The sequence below is a fragment of the Eurytemora carolleeae genome, unplaced genomic scaffold (genome assembly GCF_000591075.1).
Source record: "Eurytemora carolleeae unplaced genomic scaffold, Eaff_2.0 scaffold1, whole genome shotgun sequence".
NCBI classification, from domain to species: Eukaryota; Metazoa; Arthropoda; class Copepoda; order Calanoida; family Temoridae; genus Eurytemora; species Eurytemora carolleeae.
This window is the reverse complement of record NW_019396081.1, coordinates 693,171-714,321: the sequence shown is the minus strand read 5'-3', so window position 1 is coordinate 714,321 and position 21,151 is coordinate 693,171. Positions and strand designations below refer to the sequence as shown.

At 30.7% G+C, this 21,151-nt stretch overlaps 1 protein-coding gene across 1 annotated transcript in view; it reads left to right on the top strand.

Moving 5' to 3' along the window:
- The window catches only part of LOC111717225 (tubby-related protein 3), a 34,892-nt gene that overhangs the window by 8,594 nt on the left and 5,147 nt on the right, over positions 1–21,151 (top strand). Inside the window, exons 2-6 of the mRNA XM_023492741.1 lie at positions 13,552–13,621; positions 17,332–17,394; positions 19,753–19,886; positions 20,631–20,709; positions 20,911–21,070. Of these exons, the coding sequence (XP_023348509.1) occupies positions 13,552–13,621; positions 17,332–17,394; positions 19,753–19,886; positions 20,631–20,709; positions 20,911–21,070 (506 nt within the window). The remainder of the gene's footprint in view (positions 1–13,551; positions 13,622–17,331; positions 17,395–19,752; positions 19,887–20,630; positions 20,710–20,910; positions 21,071–21,151) is intronic.

The following is a 21,151-nucleotide window of genomic DNA, read 5'->3' as shown; positions in this document are numbered from 1 at the left end:
AATAAACGAGTTTCAGATCTTTATCGAAGCCTTATTCTTTGAAGTAATACAACTTTTCCTTTGATTTAATAAAACTTGTATTACTTTCATTACACGTGTACACTCTGTAGTCTGTAGGACTGAAATACTATAAAGAAATCCTCTAAATTTGATATTTCCAGGAGAGGTATTTAACCTGACGTTTGTTGGCAAGCATCACTTCAATCTTCTTGTACACCTCCTGCAAACTTGTTACTTTTACTTTTCAGGGGAAATATGTAGTCTTAAGAATTACTTAGAAAAACTTCCACTTCTTAAAACTTCAGCCAAAACTCCTGTTTAATTTTAAAAGAGAAACATATTAAAAGTTTCTTATGGATTTTTCTAAATTAATAAATTAACTATTGTATCAACAACAATGAGCTTACTTAGCTGGTCGGATAAATTAGATGAGCTTCATGAGCTCAATGATCTCGATGAGCTCGATGAACTGGATGAACTGGATGAGCCATAGATGAGTTGGATGAGCTGGATAAACTGGATAAACTGGATGAACTGGATGAGCTGAATGAGTTGTATGAACTGGATAAGCTGGATGTGCTGAATAAACTGGATGAGCTGGATGAGATGGATGAGCTGTATGAACTGAATGAGCTGGATGAACTGGATGAGCTGGATGAACTGGATCAGCTGGATGAAGTGGATGAGCTGGATCAGCTAAATCAGCTTGATGAACTGGATCAGCTAAATCTGCTTTATAAGCTGAATGAGCTGGATGAACTGGATAAACTAGATGAAATGGATGAGCTGTATGAGCTGGAGATGAGCTGGAATGGTAGTATTAGATGAATGAGATGGATGAGCCGGAAACTGGATAAACTAGATGAGCTGGAAATAGTATCAGCTGAATGAGCTGGATGAACTGAATAAACTAGATGAGCTGGAATGGTAGTATCAGCTGAATGAGCTGGATGAGCTGGATGAATTGGATAAACTAGATGAGCTGGAATAGTAGTATCAGCAGAATGAGCTGAATGAGCTGGATGAGCTGGATGAAGTGGATAAACTAGTTGAGCTGAAATGGCAGTATCAGCTGAATGAGCTGGATGAGCTGGATGAATTGGATAAACTAGATGAGCTGAAATAGTAGTATCAGCAGAATGAGCTGAATGAGCTGGATGGAGAGGATAAACTAGATTAGCTGGAATGGTAGTATCAGCTGAATGAGCTGGATGAGCTGGATGAATTGGATAAACTAGATGAGCTGGAATGGTAGTATCAGCAGAATGAGCTGAATGAGCTGGATGAAGAGGATAAACTAGATGAGCTGGAATTGTAGTATCAGATGAATGAGCTGGATGAGCTGGATGAGCTGGATAAACTAGATGAGCTGGAGTGGTAGTATCAGATGAATGAGCTGGATGAGCTGGATGAACTGGATAAACTAGATGAGCTGGAGTGGTAGTATCAGCCCTAAACTTGTTAATTCTGTTTGAATTGTCCAAGTTTACACAAAGGAAATAAAAGTTTACTGGTGAACTTGAAGTTCAAACATCAAACCTAAATAACTTAATAAATTTTCTAAATCTGAATTTAAATTTTAAAATTTAGTTTAAGTTTCTTTAATCTGATTATAAGTTGTATTTATTACTTTAGTGCGATAGTTCAGGGTTTTGTTATCAGAAAATTAATTTTCTCTTTTATTTGAAGTGACACAGTTTTTTATCAAGAAACTATAAATCTAACCCATGCCCTATTCCTTCCTTTGTCTTCTGAAAGAAGCTCCGTAATTAACAATTAGAGATAAATATTCAACAGTTGTTTAAATCAGAGTTGCGCTATTGCGTTGTCTGTCTGTCAGCAACCCAAAAACGTCAAAACGGCTGAATCAATTTGCCGGGCGCCATTTTTTTGTGTGGCAATTCTCACAACACCAGGAAAGGTTGATGGACGATCAAAAGTTAAAAAAATCTGAACAATCCCTTTAACGGGTTGTGTAAACCTTATTTTGTTATATAGTCTAGATTAAATTTATTTGTGGTTTACTCTAATTTATTCCTCTAAGCTAAATGAATTATCTCGGCTAAAATGACAAAATGTAAATGTAAATTCTATATTCCATATTAAAATTTGATACAAGGTTGTTACTAAATGTATATAAAGAAAAACAATATTGATTTATATATTTTATCAGTATTTGTTTTTCTGTGTTGTATATCTATGTATATTGTATATGTTTATGTACTTGATAAATGAATAAGAATTATTATGGAAAAGATAAAAGATAGAATTTTTAACTTTACTCAAGAAATCTTATAAGACAGAAATAATGTGAGAGGGTTTAGAATGAAAAATACATTTTCTGGAAAATATGCAATTTAGTGGGAGTTAGCCAAAAATATGCTAAAAGGAAATGTAAGAGTAATGTTTAAGTGAACCTCCATGCAAAAATGGAAATGCCCGATTCTCCAACAGCAAACTTGAAACCTTTATTTAATTAATTATGTGGAAGATATTGTCGTTTTTCAGGTTTAAAGTGTTTAATTTTGAAAATTCCTGTTATGTTTTCCTGCAGTAGAAATGCTCCAGTCTCTTTTGTATAGGAATCAAATTTGAAAATAATCAGTTTTCAAAATTAAAAACATTGATATATAAATCATACAGTGGTCGTCTTATATGTCAGTACAATAAAGAGGACTTTCTAATTGATTTGGTTTCTACCAAGATTTTAAACACGAGAAACACTTAAACATTTAATTAAAGAGAAGTTGCAAATTAACAGCTTCTTTTTGTTTACTTGGAAAATTGTAATTTGGAAAATGCTTGTTAGTCATCAAAGCATATTTAATAAAAAGTCGCATCCACTGTATTAATATAATCGCCGACCACTGTAATTAATTGGAACAAGCTTTGAATTGAGCGAGCATTGACATCTTTGCATGAAGGGTCAAGCTTGAAATTATGATTATATTCTCCCTTTCAGTATTATAGTCATATATATAGTATCCTAACTTTCAGTATTAAAGTTATATATATATATAATATCCTAACTTTCAGTATTATAGTTATATATATATATATAATATCCTAACTCAGTATTATAATTATATATATAGTATCCTAACTTTCAGTATTGCAGTTATATATATATAATATCCTAACTTTCAGTATTATTATAGTTATATATAAGAGAATATCCTAACTTTCAGTATTATACTATATCATATTTTACTGTTAGCTCTAAGATAGTTGATAAAAATCATTTATTTTTTCAAAAGAAGGGAATTGATAAGTTTTTCTCTACTCAAAAATGTGAGAAAGGATTTTAAACCTAACATTTTAACATACAATAAAAAATCACCAAATGATTTATTGCAGACAATATTTTGGCCCTGTGGTCTATGCATTCTAAAACTAAAATGTGTTCTTGCTTTATTCAAAACTAGAAATTCAAGGCGCTTCACGCCCTTCTCTCTAGGTTTCTATTTAAATTGTGAACATGTTCTTTTTGTTTACATTTAAAAAAAAAAAAAAAATTTGCGGATTTTCAAAAAAAAAATTCGCGGATTTTTAAGAATTTAAATTTTTTTTACAAAATTAAAAACCTTTAAAACACATTTTTTAAAATTTTTATCCTTAATAAACCTTCCCTGTGGTCACGTGATGTCCCACAAAAAATTTGGGCCTGATCGGTTCAGCCGTTTTGACGTTTATTGGATACAAACAACCAAACAAACAGACACACAAGCTAAATTTATACATAGAAGAAAACATCATGATATATTTTTGTATTTTTGTGTGCGGTAATTGCAGAATCTCACTCAAAGGATTTTTTGATACGGGTTTACTATTTACGACTTTGTGAAATAATGTGAACTTATTTTTATTTTATGCAGTAAGTAAGAAAGTTAATTGTTGGTGCATACTTAGGACTTTAAAAACCTTTTCTTGATTGATATATTTAGCTCTTAAATAAAAGATTGTAACAAAATTGAATTTAGTTTAATGTGAATTGTACACAGAAAAAAAACCAATACATTACGATAAAGTGAAACTTCATAAGGCATTGTATTATATAGTTAAACATCGCTATATTAAATTTGGAATCAACTAATCCAAAAGTTTAAAACTTAAAACTTGTCTGTCTATTTAGAAGGTTTAAAATCAGTTTTAGAAAACGTTATCAAATCCAATATTTTAGCTCAGATCTTATAAAACGTCTTCGCCCTTTAATCGGAGTTCTTTAAAAAATAAGGATAAATTAAAAATTTTTTTGTTTTTTAATTAATCGAAACTACTTTTTTACTATTTGATATTTCTGTACATATGGTAATTTTATTTAAAATTTTCACTCAAAGCATTCCTCACATCTACGAAAATTTGGTCAACACTTTTCAATCCAAACCGACTTTAACGTGTCGCGAAGTTATTGCCCTTGATTCGACTTTGTTTACCCCCTTTAGTTATCAAGCAGCCATGGGCAATGGACATACATGTTTTAAAGCTAAAAACGCATGTTTATTTCTTCCATAACTGATTTACCATAAAGGTTTCCGTATTTTATACTTTATACCACAAGGTTTCTTTCAAGGAAAAAATGTACAAACTCATTTTTGAATTATTTCGATTATATTCCATCATAGTTTATAAATAAACGATTTAAATTGGTTCAACGTTTTCTACCTTGATTAAAAGGGAGTGTTTATGACTGAGTGTTCTTAGAAATAGATTTAGAACATTTTTAATTCTTTTCAACTTCACCGTAAAACGAAAATAATATAAGTATGAGATAATTTTTTTTTACATCATTATTGATTATCTTGATAAAGAAAATAATTAAAGGTCTGACAAAACTTTTTTTTTGTATTTTTTCCCCGAAATATAAACATATATTTATATATGATTCAACCCCAAGGCATAAAATGCTAATTTCGTTTCATTATAAATACTTTAATCTATTACATTTCTGGAAAGAAAGGGAGTATACGTTCCTCTTCCCGATTGATTTTTCATTTAAAAAATCCTCCAACATATTTAATTATTTTGTAAAATAAGTGAGATAATTTTCAGAAAACAAATATTTTATCAAGACGCAGAGCTCAGAGAGGCGGAAATTACAGAATGTTTTGAACAAAATAAAACTTCTATACTTTTGTTTCTTTCATCCATATATTCAAATTTAAGTATGCACGATAAAATGTTTTAATCGGAATTTAAAATTTTAGAAAACGGTGGGAAGAGAAATTTAAAATAATTTTGTAAAATGATAAATCTTTTATAATATAAAGTGAAGTTTAAAATGTTCTTATAGTGAAAAAGGTTTTTGCAAAATAGAAATTCTTTAATTTCTCTTGAATAAAATATTTGTAAATTTTTTTAAAAATTAGTTGAGACAAAATAATGGTAATTCTAAACCGATCAAAAAAAAATTGTTCTCCAATATTTTTTCGGAATCGGAACACAACCAACCACTCGTCACAAACTCTAATTTTCGAATTCTTACATCCTTGCAATCTGATGGCGTAAACCTTTGGTATTTAAAAAATTAAAATTCTGTTAGAGAAAAAAGTCAAAGTTTGAAATGTCGGCCGAGATACTAAGTCAAGAAATAGGAATAACAAAGCGCTAATTTGTCTAATACACTATCCTTCATTGAACAGCAACCCTCCTTGTACAGGAAACTAGAAATGTGCGGTTCATAGCAGGGAAGCTATTGCTCCCTTGCTGCAAATAGAAACTAACTTGAAGTTCTAGGAGCGGTGACCTATCAAATGCAAGTAGACAGAATGTGCAGAGCTGAGACTGAAATTACAATCAAGCAAAACAAAAATGATAGGGTGATAGTGCATGAACTGTATAATAGCGCAAAGTCGGTGATTCGTAAACATTCTTTCAATAGCAGCGTCATAAACGGACGGACAAAGGAATATAAGAAAAAGAAAAATTGCAGACATGCAGATGGAGAAAGGAGAAAAAAGATGAACATTTGAAATTATTAACAATGGCTCGTACCATTATAAAAATTATAAAAAAGAAATGATAAAACATTGTAAAAAAGATGTAAAGATAAAAGATTCGAAAACTACAAATTTAAAAACATGAATTCAGAGCTGGTAACTTTAGAATGGTGGATATCTGGATTAATGCTTGATCCACTCTTTTTCTTAATCTCCAGATTAAATATTGCTTGTTCTACTCATGAATTTAATCTCCAGATTTATAGTTAACAGATCGGAATTAAGGATATCACATTCTAAAGTTCCCAGCTCAGTTTCATTATCCAAATCTTCCAGATTTGAGAAACCTTCCCTTATTATATTATACAGACTAGTTCTCTTTCTGAGTTTCTAAATTCTTGGTTTCTTCTAAACTTGGTGTATTGAGAGGAATCAGTTTCAGGTTTCCTTTCAATAAGACCCAGACAACAAGTTTTGTCGATGGGTAGACTTGTGAATATAATGAGCAAGTTTTCTTTATAGATGTTTATTTTCAACCTTCTCATTTACACGGTACACTCGTCAAAAGCACATAACTGAAATATACAAAATGGTTAAGATATATAACTTGATAAATATGCATACACTTATGCATACAATCTAAAGGTTATTTAAGGTTTACAACTATTACCTTTTTATATTGATAAATTCATCTTGGAAACTGTCTCCACACCTGTGAAAGGTGCGGAGTTTAAATGGAAACTACCTGCTTTGTATTATAAGATAGACAAACAGTAATGTCGTCTTTTATAAATATATCAAAGCTAAACAGTAATGTCGTCTTTTATAAATATATCAAAGCTAAACAGTAATGTCGTCTTTTATAAATATATCAAAGCTAAACAGTAATGTCGTCTTTATAAATATATCAAAGCTAAACAGTAATGTCGTCTTATATAAATATATCAAAGCAAAAACTTGGGTAAACCTTTAAACAGAAAATACTTTAACTTATTGAACAACTCTTATACCTGTCATTCAAATACACTTTCCACTTTAATCAAATACACTTTCCACTTTAATCAAATACACTTTCCACTTTAATCAAATAAAACTTTCCACTTTAATCAAATACACTTTCCACCTTAATCAAATAAACTTTATTTTTATCTCTTGTATTCGCAGATACTTTCTTATCATTTATTATTCTAGTTTCGGTGATGCACACTCAATTCGATCGTTAACGATTTGAAAATTGATGTTCGTTATTAGCTGAAAATAAAGTTTCAGTCCAATTAACGGTAATTTTTCGTTTCTGATCGTTAACATTCTCGTTTTTTGCCTGCCTTCTCCCTTAACGGTTTGTTAGCTCGTTAAGAATATTTGTACTTCTATATGGTTTTGGGGTTAAAAAAATATTATTTCATGTAATTTTAATCATTTTCTAATCACTATATCTTTGGAACCAAATGTTGCAGACCTTAGATATTTCAAACTATGAATTTTGTTGGATCAAATATCAAAGGTTTACAACATCGAGTTCTAAAGATATTGAGGTTTAAATATTTGATTTTGTTCCAAAGACTCAATTCCTTTGCCGTTATTTTTAAAAAGCATCCGTTACTTCTTTCCAATTTTTTATTTTTTGTGAGCTGTTTATTTTCAACTTTTCAAGGCCAGCTCGTGAAAAAAAGTTTTACCTCGAACTTTAGTTATTAGTTCAAAAGTTCAAAAAGTGTATTCATGTTTACTTTTGACATGACTTTTGTGGTGCATATTTTTCAAGAGCTTTTCGAATAAATAAATTAAAAAAAGAAACCATGAACTATTTTTGACCGTCTATTGCCGTTTGACTGTCCTACCCTTCACATACAAAAATTAAGAAGTTTAGGCGTTCTATAGTGTAACCTCTTTCTAGTTATGTAGAAAATAACACAGGGAAGGAGGGGGCGGAAATAACCCCCCCCCCCTCCAACCCCAACTATTCGTGATTTGGCATTGTCTGATTTGGTATCATACAATACTTTTTCATTCACGAAGATTTAAAAAATTTATTTATTTATCTAAATTTCCTGGTTTAAGTAATTCCTCTTCAACTCTACAACATGCATCGTTACTTCCACTCTTCCACCCAGTAACTCAAATCTACAGCATGCATCGTTACTTCCACTCTTCCACCCAGTAACTCAAATCTACAGCATGCATCGTTACTCCCACTCTTCCACCCAGTAACTCAACTCTACAGCATGCATCGTTACTTCCACTCTTCCACCCAGTAACTCAACTCTACAGCATGCATCGTTACTTCCACTCTTCCACCCAGTAACTCAACTCTACAACATGCATCGTTACTTCCACTCTTCCACCCAGTAACTCAAATCTTTTCAAATAAGGTTGATTAAATGTCTAAGTCTTCAATAGAGAAATTCAATTTTACATTTTCAAGTGTAAAATTCAGATAACGAGTAGTATGGCATAAATTCAGATAGGTAACTTAGTAACCAAGTAATAGATTTGATTTTCATTCATTAAAAAACAATTGTTGTATAAAAGTGAAAAATTTTAATGAATGTTTGTATAGACATAAACAAGTAACTTTAAAGTGACAAATGAATTTGAATGGAAAGTTGTAAAAAGGGAAAGGCTTGAAAATTTTTAATAAATGTTACAAAAGAACGAATCAAAAAATATTTCCAGGATATAAACTTAGAATCCTTTTATCATTATTTTTTGTTCCAGTATTCGTGAGACAATTCAATTACTTAATATCATATTCCGGAAATATTAGATCATTGGAAGTATAATAATTGTCTGTCATTTTTCCTCATTTTCTCTAGTCTTGCGGAAAACAAACTATAGCTAAGAGCATTCTACCAATATCGAAATATTTTCAGTTATTCAGTCATATTTTAATTTCTCATTCAAAATCTGTCAAAAATAGCGTTTACTGAAATATTCGTCAAAGAAATTATATCATAGTAAATAGGCTGTTAAACATATTTAGAATAAATCAAATATATTTAATAATTCTTTTAAACTTGTTGCTCCTTTGAGCATTAATAATTTATAATTTATTTTTCAGCAAACGTGCATGTTGACGAAAACAAATATGTTTTGTTATTGTTTTACAAGGTTTTCTCCTCTGAGTGGAAGGAGGGGGAGTAAAATATATATGTAGAACTGCTTTATATTTATGGAGTAGGATGCATTTAACAAGAGTGTTTGCGAAAACATGAATGGATAAGGGTGAACCTAAATTTAGATCTGAAAAAAGTATCAAATGCAGTGCTGAACTTGGATTTTTAAAACCTTGGATTGTACAGCGGATGTACATTTGTATATCCTCGAGTTGGGCCAACCTTTGCGGTCCTGGTTTGGACTGTTCCGCCATGTATGTCTGACTTCAGGCTGCTTGTATTTGAATTTACATTAACTGAACGTAATATCTTGCAGAATTTAAACAGGCTTCCGGAAGGCGGTTTTTCATTTCAAGCGAACAACAATATGTCTTGCATTCCAGGTATTAGGGAGACAAAAATAGTTTAAAAAAACAGACTTCAAAACTAATTTCCAAAAAAAGATTTCAAAATCAGACTTGATCTATTTGATTTTAATAGAAATAGATTAAGATTAGAAGGTGTGTTTCTATTTTCTAAATATTATTTCTGTATTATTTCTTTACTGCTGACTGGATAATTTTAGATACTAACAGAGTCGCAAAAAGATCTTTTAAAATCTTTTCATTTTTCTTTAACTAGCTTTTTGGAGTGAAAGTATAGGAGTTTTTATAGTACAAATAGTTATTTCTAAATAGTTCAAATGTTAAAGGTTATGAAAGTAAAATGTTCTCCAAAATAGAATAAATAGTGTAGGTTAAGTTCTTTGTTAAATAGTAAAAATAGTACAATTTCGTTAAAAATAGTGGAAAAAGTACTGGTTCTTTTTAATAGTACATGTAGTACAAGTTCTCCTGAAATAGTTAAAATAGTACAATTTCGTTAAAAATAGTGGAAAAAGTACTGGTTCTTTTTAATAGTACATGTAGTACAAGTTCTCCTGAAATAGTTAAAATAGTACAATTTCGTTAAAAATAGTGGAAAAAGTACTGGTTCTTTTTAATAGTACATGTAGTACAAGTTCTCCTGAAATAGTTAAAATAGTGCAAACTGCATGAGATAGCCCCACATTACTTACATGAAAGGAAGAACAAAAACTGACAGTGACAGCGACCCTACATGTGGTGTGTTCGTTTCAGAAACGGTTCCCATCAAAGGAAGAGACAGGCTATGTAATTTATATTTCAGCAGAAAGTGCAGTATTTTAGAGAAAAACCTTAGGATTTCTTTGATACCATATGAGAGATTTTACGGTGTACAATGTTTAAATAAGAGCGTAAAGTCATTTGTAATATTTTACCAGTTGTTTCAGCCAGCACAGGAAACGTTTTTTACAATTATTTAATAACCCAGACAAAACATGTAAAAAAATCATTTATAAACTTATTTGCTGTTAATGGTTTATATTTAATAAAAGAAACTATCGATGAAAGCCAAAGCAGAACTGTAGAATCGATAATTTCTTTACCAATGTTACCTTTGCTGTTTCTATATTTTTTTTTCGCCGTTTTCTTCAAAATGTCGTCTTCAAAATTAAAAAAAAGAAAACCTCCAACAAACTACCCTAGCTGCAAGTTTTAACAATGAATTTTGATAACTTATTTCCAATGATAGATGTTAATTATTTTTCTCAACCTGTTTGTAAACATGTAACTAGTGTGTAGAATAGTATTTATTACATGTTTTGTCCTTGTTATTTAAGAATTGAAAAACAAAGGTTCTTTTGAAACAACAGGTGAAATATTGCAAACAACTTTATGCTCTTATTAAAGAATTATACACAGTTAAAATGTCTAATTGGTATCAAATTTTCAATCCTGAAGTTTTTCTACTAAAAATACTGCACTTTCAGCTCAAATATATTACATAGCCGGTCTCTCCCTTTAAAGTATCATTTAATGACGAAGAATATCTTTAAAATAAAAACTAAGTTGACATTATCGGTATAATCCTTTAATGAACTTGAAACGAATTGAAATGCATTAACTTCCAAGTCAAGTGTTAGATAAACTTTAATATAGATCTGAATAGAAAATATTTCCTAAAAAAGAAAACCTTACCGAATTATTCGAATGACTATTTTTATATTCCATTTTCAACTTAATATTTGACAGTGAACATTTTATTTGATATTAAATTTTAAATGCAAAGCATGATCTGAATTCTAAATTCTAAATTCTGAATTCCAATCTGGAGATTTTGGTTTCTGCCCAGCACCTGCACTTGACAACTTTTTCATGGACTTATTTTCCATGTAATCGATCCTAACCTTAGATCCGAAAAATTAAACATTTTCTTTTCAATACAAATCTTTAAAAAAAATATTGAATATATTTTGGGTCCTCCAAGAAATATATAGACCAGGAACCGCCATATCTCATGCGTCAAATCTGTGTACTGCAGTAGGAGGAGATCAAAACAAAGAATTCATGGGCAACGCATATTTTTTGAGGGAAAAGGGCCCAAGGGGTGGAATAAAAATATATTGCTATTGAATTTTCCATATTGACCAGAAAGCCAAAAAACATATGTATTCGCTCTTACTTGATATATTAACTTGTTTTTTTTGATGGACTGCTATATCACATCAGAGCTTTAGTCCTTTCCCTTCAACTTCTGTTGGGGCACTGGGTTTGTTTACATTCCTCCCACAGCTCAGTGTACAGTTCACAATTTGCGTATATCTGAGTTGGGGTTCGTAGTTCCTTGGGTTCCTCCCAGAATCTAGTTTTTACTATCGCAACGAAAACAAATCAAGGTCGGTTTAATCCTAATCGGACCTAATTCCTGAAGTCGTATTACGTGACACAGGCTGTCGGGTCTAGATTCTAGAATGATGTTTCAGACTCGATTTTAGAGTTTCAGAGACATTAAGAGTCCAATCTTAATTGATCAGTCTCAATTCAAACCACTGAAAATTGAGTAAATTTTATGATGATGAAAAAACTCTCCACTGTGCTGCTTAATTTGAAGGTAGATAGAAAATGATATAATGACAAATGACAAATGATAATACAATTTTTTGTTTTCATTGCGCAACAATACATGCCAGAAATTGGATTAATGGATAAAATTATATTTTTAAATAATTATTTCCAACAAAAAATAATTAATGGTTGTTCATATAAAAATTGCACACGGGGAAGGGAGGAGTTGGGTTTCACCTCGAAATGTTCTTGAATAAAAAAACTAATGCATTATTGACGCAAATTCTTTGCAACTTAATCTATAAAATAATCGATAAACTTTCTCTAACTTCTCTCCAATAATTCAGGGAGGATTTTACACGGAAGTTTTTTAACACTTTCTCATCATTTTATCATCTTTTTATTCAAAACTCAATACAACACACTGTATTTCCACCAGCCAAAACAAAACTCAATACAACACACTGTATTTCCACCAGCCAAAACAAAACTTCTTTGTAATTAAGTATTTCTGATTTAAAAAGGCAGTTTAACTTCCTTCGTGGTTATTTTATTTCTCTACTATCTTGAAAACCCAGCGTTGCCCTGGGTACTCCCGCCGTTTACCCGCGCTTGGTCGTAAACTACGAGAAAAGTTGACCCACTCAACTTAGAATCTGAAAACCAAGCCAACTGTGTTTCTCTTGAATTCCCAACCCAAATTTTAGGCAAATAGGTCCCAAGATAGTAGATTGGACAGGATATCGTGAACGTACCGTCGAGTGAACCTACCACCTGAGAACAGAACTTTTCCTTCCGTGTATAAGAATGATATTAATCACCGAGATCGTACTGAATATTTGATTATTTACATACCATATCATATTAGATCGTCAATCGGTCTAAATTACAATTTTCGGGACTAGTCAGAAAATTTAAGAAGAATGAATCATTTTGAAAAATTGAATAAGGCTAATATAAAATACTAGTTTTATCTAGTATGTTCATTTAATTTTGGCGTTAAAGCTTGGAGATAATTAATATGATATGGTACGCTCTGTAGTATACAGTTGTAAGTGTACAGAGTACAGGTTAATAGGCTGGCAGGTAGACAAATATTCACCTCCCTGTCTGTACACCTTTGTCTGATTGTCTGATGTGGCAAATATTGTCGTTTTTCTATCTTGAAAAGTGTTTAATTCTCACAATCTTTCCATATTGTTTTCTGATTTTGAATCAGACATGCGCATTGCACAAGTCAAGTCAAGAAAAGTCACAATTAAGGATAATTTACATTTAAGAAAAGATACCACGTGCATTCTTGATCAGACAAAGCTTTTCCGGGTACCGTTCTCAATCGGACATGCCGTTTCTAAATTGGAGATTCGCTTTAAATTCCGTCTACAGTCCTTTTAACTTAACCTCTGATTTTGTATATCACTGTTAGAATTAAGATTGATTACTTCTTTAAAGTTAACAAATTATTGACAAAAGCATTTGTACCATCAAGCTTTTTATCCAACCCTAATCAATTATTATTAAGCTTGATTTAGTTGAAATGAATTAATCCTGTCACGTAGCATGTTTAAATTTTCCATATTTTCATATTTTCAGGTCTTTTCCCGACGTACTTTCTTCACCTTGAGAGAGAGGAAGGTCGACCTGTATTCCTGCTTGCAGCCAGGTAATCTAAGCAATACTTACATAAGGATGGACCATTCAGTACTCTTCGTTTTTAAATAACTGATAACTCTTCTAAAACTAATCTTTGTATTTCCGCATCTTAATGTCGTAGACCTGATATATTAAACTTTAAATCATGTAAGATCATTCAGATAAAGTTTAATAAAGTATCAAATGTTTACTCCAACAGGTTGCAGCGATAATTAATGATCAATAGTTTCTGTAAACATATTTTTAAAGAAAAATCAGCTTAGTAAGTAAGTAAATAATTATTTATTTATGAAATACAACAAAAACATACAAAATTAAGTGTTTCAGGAGAAAATACTTCAAAACCTCCAAAAATGAGGTTGTGGGAATACTTACCCCCCAATTCTAAAAAAATATAAATAAAAGGATAAGGAAAGAAAATGAAAGAAAATGGAAAAAAAATGTTAGGAAAAAAGACTTCGATTTTTTTTAGCTTATTTTCATGAGCGTTCACAAAAAAAATTCAGCTTATTCGGCAACATATATATATATATATGAATGTCTTAGGACAATAAAAATCATTTTTGTTTCTAAGATTTGCTTTTTTGATATGTTTTTGATAATATGAAATCTTTTTTAAATGTTGGGGGTAATTGATCTTCTTTAAACTTAAATAAAAATTTTATAACATTAAAAGTACCTAATTTTCTGAAGGGGAGCCCAAAAAGCTTCCGCTGTGTGACTTATTCTAGGTAACCCCGTCAATGGGCAAATTGATTTCTTTTGCAATGATTCTATCAATATGTTTGTTTGAAGTTAGCATTAGGAATGTTGAACTATATTCTATATGAGAGTGGAAAAGGAGTAATAAAGCAGTTTCATGGTTTCAAAGTATAAAAAGTTTTAAATTTTTTCATATCATAAAGTCAAAAAGTTAATCGCCTGTATATCTTATTAAAATAGTCATTAAAGTTCAATTTAGTATCCAGCCATATTCCCAAATATCTAACCGAATCCATTTCTTCTATGCGTTCAATTTTTTGCGTAGTTTCTCCTAGTTTAAAGAAAACAGTAAACAGCTTAGACTTGATCCTTGAACAAGATCCATCTCTAATATCTAAGTCTACGAAGGTACCATTTATATTGACTATTTGCCCCCTGCCGCGTAAGTAAGTTTCAAACCACAGTAATGTGTTGCCCTTGATTCCTGCATTTTCAAGCCTTTTCAAAAGTATCTTGTGTTTAATACAGTCGTAAGCTTTAGAAATATCTAGCATGATAAGTAAAACAGATTCATTATTATTTAGTACGCTGAAAATATAGTTTAAAAGTTTAGTAATTGCTTGCATTGCATAACATTATGTCCTGACAAAAAACAAAACAAATTGATTTGCTTTAAAAAAGTTATTATTCTTAAAAAAGGAAAACATTCTTTTATGCAGAATTTTTTCTAATATTTATGAAAAATAGAATAAAATCATAGTTTTTGTGCTGTCAATAGTAGTAGTTCCTTTTATCATGAATTGGTTTAGGGGTATCTTTCTTTCATTTTTGCTATTTTTTTCAAAATTCATAAAAAAATTTTGATTAAATTCTATTGCCGCCATCTCTGCGGTTTGAGATAAAAATACATTATTCCAGTTTTGAAAGATTTTATATTATAGTTATTATATATATTATAGTTATAGTTATGGCATTTATAAAAAATAATAATTATGATGGTCCAGCTAAAAACAAATAACAAAAGAAAATTTAATATGAGCCAATTGAAAATATTGTAATTTTTTTCTGATTGATATTTGTTGAAACAAACTATTCATGTTAAAATCTCAAGTGAATATACATTCATTGTGCATTTACAAGTAGATACTTAGTCAGCACTCAGATAATCAAAACATTTACAGGACTGCATTCATTCAACTTATAAATACACATTGATTCAGCAAAAGTAGCAATGTATTCTTTTTGACTGCAGTAGACTTTGACATCTACCATTAGCAGAGGGTGTGAACCCATACTCGTTGACTGCAGTAGACTTTGACATCCACCATTAGCAAAGGGTGTGAACCCATACTCGTTGACTGTAGTAGACTTTGACATCTACCATTAGCAAAGGGTGTGAACCCATACTCGTTGACTGCAGTAGACTTTGACATCCATCATTAGCAAAGGGTGTGAACCTATACTCGTTGACGGCACTAGACTTTGACATCTACCATTACCAAAGGGTGTGAACCCATACTCCTTGACTGCATAAAGGTTACATGTTCCTTTGAGATTTTTAAATTTTTTTGTGTGTTTTAAATAAAGAATACTTGGTAGAAATATTGTATTTTTGTCTGAAATCGGTCGGATTTTTGGAAATTGTTTGTAGCTTTTGGGATATCATTAGTTATAATATGGTCTAGAAGTGCAAAACTTGGTATTTTTACAAATCGCGAGGCCAGTAAAGGAACTGAGTTTTTGCCACAAACTCAACTATTCTTATCCCTATATCTTCGCAACCCAATGTGGTAGACCTTAGATATTTCAAACTATTAATTCTGTTAGATCAAATAATCAAAGTTTGAAATTTCAAAGGTTTATATTTACTGATTGCAGAGATATAGAAATAAGAAAATTTGAGGTTGTGGCAAAAACTCAATTCCTTTACAGGGAAAAAGCCTGAAGACAATATATGCATAGTATACTCATTGTCAACATCATTGTTTTGCTGAAGAAGATCCATGTTAGTGTCTGAGAAAATATAGGATTTCCAATCGCTTTTATTGCAAATTTCTAAAAAAAGATAATAACTCGTTAAAAAAATGGTTCAAAGTGATTTGATGTATTATTGATACTGAAATATTTGTGAGATTTCTAATTAAATCCAATTAAAACTGAGACATTTTAAAGTTGTATTTCTATTAAAATCGACTCAAAAGTGAAAGTATTTTGTCTAACTAAGCCAGGTATCAATTTTGGATGTTTCTTTTGATGGTTCTCGTTCGAAATCTTAAAGAAAAAGTTAGGTATAGAGACTTCCCGTATTTCTTGTCAAACTAAAACTGATACATTACCTCCTGATTGTTCGATTCTATCAAGAATTTTTTTAATTTTTCAAATTTTGATAACAGACTTTTAATGTTTAAACTAAGGGCATTTAATCCGCTAAAAATTCTAATGTTTGATGCGAAATTGTTTTCGCTTTGGTTTGTATTTTTAAGCTCAATGTTTGCAAATAAATCGGGACCCATATTTGTTGAATCTATCGATAATCATTGTAATTAAGAGTGTATTGCTCGTTTTTATTAAGGGAACCTATATAATTTTTCACATCTTCAAGATCATCGTAGTCGTTTTTGATTCAATTTAGAATTAACTAAGTTGTAATGTCTTTGTCGAAATATGCATATAATCCACCAAAAAGGGTTGAAAGGAGATAGGATAGGATATGAAGAGGATGGAATTGTGTAAGTGATAGGAAAAAAACTGTGTGGCATATTGATACACATGCTCAAATAGGAATAGGTTTTATTAGAAAAAATTAACAATTAATCTTTGGTTTAGAAAGAAATCAGGAGAGAAATTGAAAAAGTAAATAATATCTTATTTTATATTATAACAGGTAGGGATGTTTATCTTGTAAGGAGCTCTAAATGTAATAAAAAAATCGTGAACTAAATTACGTTGACGTTTCCTTTAAACACTATTTATTTTATTACTGTTTATATAAACTTCCTTTAGATAAAAATTTTGTAGGAAAAGAAGAAAACTTGGAAGTTCGAGTTATCTGATATCCACAGATCCTACAGATATATCACGGTTAGTATCTGATATCCACAGATCCTACAGATATATCAAGGTTAGTATCTGATATCCACAGATCCTGCAGATATATCACGGTTAGTATATATCCACAGATCCTACAGATATATCACGGTAAGTATCTGATATCCACAGATCCTACAGATATATCAAGGTTAGTATCTGATATCCACAGATCCTACAGATAGCTCACGGTTAGTATCTTACCACTACAATCTAATGAGGAAAATATGCGGAACTATTGGTAAAACTTTACGACTTGTAACTTCTGTAGCTTTTGTTTCACACTGAAGAGTAGAAAAAGAAAACAAGATTAAAATTTAAAATGAAAGGAAATAATTACTTCCCTCAAACTCCTATTTTTTCATCCCTATATCTCTGGGTCTTTATGGTGTAAACCTTTGCTATTTTAACCACATTTTATGGTTTAAAATAAAACAATCAAGCATTAAATATTAGAATTTGAGGCTGCAGTAATCTGATACAGATGAAATATATACAAACTCTAAAAAAATCATGAGCTCATTTAAAATTACGTTGAGTATCCCTTTAACATGTATTTGGTATTATTTGAAGTTGCAATCTCGAAAATTTCAAATTCACTACATTTTGTAAAATAAATTTGAGAACCCGTCCTTGAATCTACATTTTGTAAAATAAATTTTAGAACCCGTCCTTGAATCTAAGGCTCAGGAAATTCTTCCGAATTCAGCAAAATCAAAATGTTGAAATTGTGACAAATGTATCTTGTACTAAAAATATAAATGTATCCAATAAAAAAAAGTTTTTTTCTTATTGAATTTATATATATGTATATATATATATATATATATATATATATATAGCTTTCACGGAACCACTTAAAAAGGTTATAATTAATTAATGAGATATAATGTGTACACTGTATAGTTGTTGACTTTAAAAGTCATAATATTAAAACAAAAGAGATCTAAAAGGATATTTCTTAACATTTATTTAAAAAACGAAAGTGTTTTGAAATATTTTCCCAAGACAGGGTTGGAAATTGATCGGCTTAGAAATTAACAAAGAAAACTATTGACGAACATCAGTAGAACATCATGGGAGCTTTGTAGAACTTCATGTTGGTGCTGCAGATCAACTAGAACTGGAACAGTAGGTTTCCGCTCTCTCCAGGCTTTACCTATCATTTTAGGGGGGAGAGTTCTCGGTCGTATCATCTTAGGGTTGAGGGTACTCTGGGAACAATTTTTGTGCTGGATGTAGGCATCGTCTGCCGCTGTTTAGACATCAGTATCATCATCATGAAGGAGCCAGGGTTACTCTCCTAAGACGGGCTGTTAACATCTCGAACGTTTTCTCTGACCGAGGGCCGGGAGGTGTAGAGAGGGTGGGCGAGGGTGAGATTCGAGCCACTGCAAACGGAAAAGGATTCACATCTTGAAACAAATAGCGGCATACAGACTACACAGAATAATCTTCCTCATATTTCGAATTTGTTTTAACGTAAAAATCAATTTAAAGCAAATATACAAATTAAACTTTTTCTGAATTTCTTTTGTTTAATGATATCATAAACCCTGGAGGATAAATTAAACATTTAATAATTCATATTTTGAAAAATAAAGTTTTCAATTTTATTTTTCACAAAAACAAACAATATTCATCAGAGGAATTGAAAAAATTTCAATGAAACTAGAATGTCAGAAACCAAAAAAAAATGAGAATCTCAATTCCAGCATTTTTTCATGTCCAAAGAATTTGATAGAAAGTGATGCCTTATTTTGAGAACAACATTTCTCAAGGTAGTACTGGAAACTAACCTTGGTTCTTTTTACATGTTTTTTCTATTTATTTCCAAGATTATGCTAAACTTTTTTGATATTTGCTGAACCCTTTATGTTGAAAAGTGAACCTGGCAAAGATTTCTAACACTGGCTCTGGCTGCAGTGTAACGTTTTTTATAACAATTGTGCACAAAGAGTAAATGATACAGAAATAAAATTAATTTTGGCTGTATATATTAGTACATTATTATAAGTACTATTGTTATAAACTGGTAAACATTATCCAAATTTATAAAAAAAAAAATCTCTAAATACTTTTGGTTTGTTTGTATTCTTGTTTTTTTTTGTATTCAATTAAAGTAAAAACGACTGAATTGATACGGCTCTATTTTTGTAGAGCCTCACTTGATCTCAGAGAAAGTTTATGACCGGCCAGCATTAAGAAAACCTTGAATCCAACTAATTTTAAAAACACACCAATGAAAATCAACGCATTTTTTGCATAAAAAATGGTTAAATAACATTAAAATTAACGATAAACGCTGTATAAAGGTTTGTTTAATATATTCTAATTGTAGTTTTACTGCAGGGAGGGTGAATCTGTAGTTGGTAAACTAAGATCAAATATCCTGGGAGCCAGGTTTACGCTGGTAGGTGGAGCAGGCAAATCAAGAACTAGGTCACAGAGCAGTGACAGGAGTAGCAGCGAGTGCAGTGGGTCAGGTCAGGAACCTTATCATTAGCCTCAAACTATTTTTTTCTTCAAATTTTGATATCCTTTCAACCTAATGTTGTAGACTTAGATACTTTAAATATTAAATTACATGTCTAAGCTTGAAATATCACATGTTTCCACCGTTACTCTGTTGAAAAATATGTATATAGATAAAAAATGTGAATTTGTTGCGAGTGTTAAGTAAATTCACACCAATGTAAAAAGCCTTTAGAAAATATAAAGCAAGTTCTATTAGTTTACAATTATTTTTAACAAGTACTATTTGTTTACAATTATATAGAACAAGTTCTATTTGTTTACAATTATATAGAACAAGTTCTATTTGTTTACAATTATATAGAACAAGTTCTATTTGTTTACAATTATATAGAACAAGTCCTTTTTGTTTACAATTATATAGAACAAGTTCTATTTGTTTACAATTATATAGAACAAGCACTATTTGTTTACAATTATATAGAACAAGTACTTTTTGTTTACAATTTTATATAACAAATTCTATTTGTTTACAAATATATGTAACAAGTTCTATTTGTAACAGGCTCTATTTGTTTACATATATTTATAACAAGTTCTATTTGTTTACCTTTATATATAACAAGTTCTATTGTTTACAATAGAATGGATTCAATTACTTCCTTTCATCTTTGCGATGGAAAGCACTTTTCCTTGCGATGAAAAGCACTTATCGAATTTAACAACTTTATGCATTCTTCATTGTTTATATTTAGATGTTTGTTGTTGTCAGCATGCCAGTACACTTGCTGAAGTACAGTATGAGCTAGATATACTAGGTGTAAAGGGACCCAGGGAGGAACAAAATGATATAAATAAAAAACTTATCAAATTTTCATCAAAATCAATTTCAAGTAAAAGTTTTTTATTTGGGGGGGGGGGGGCGATTAAACTCAACAGAAGTCAAATGACATGAAATGCTAAATACTTTTTGTTACAATTATTGAAATTTTTTTATCAATTTATTTCTTTATTTATATGATATGTTATGAGTAGAAGAATGAAGGTTGGACTACCAACTTTAGCTCAGGGGCGCCTTATGCTTACCGACCCTCCTGCTCAGGGGCGCCTAATAGCTGAACCAAAAAGAGTTAATTTGCTTCCAATGCCCCTGAGAAACACAAACAAAACTGACCTGGTGCTGAAAAGTAAAAAGGAAAAAACCAGATCTGGAATATTTGAACAGTTTTGAACAAATTTAAAAAATGTTTGAACAGTTTTTGAACAGTTCTGAACA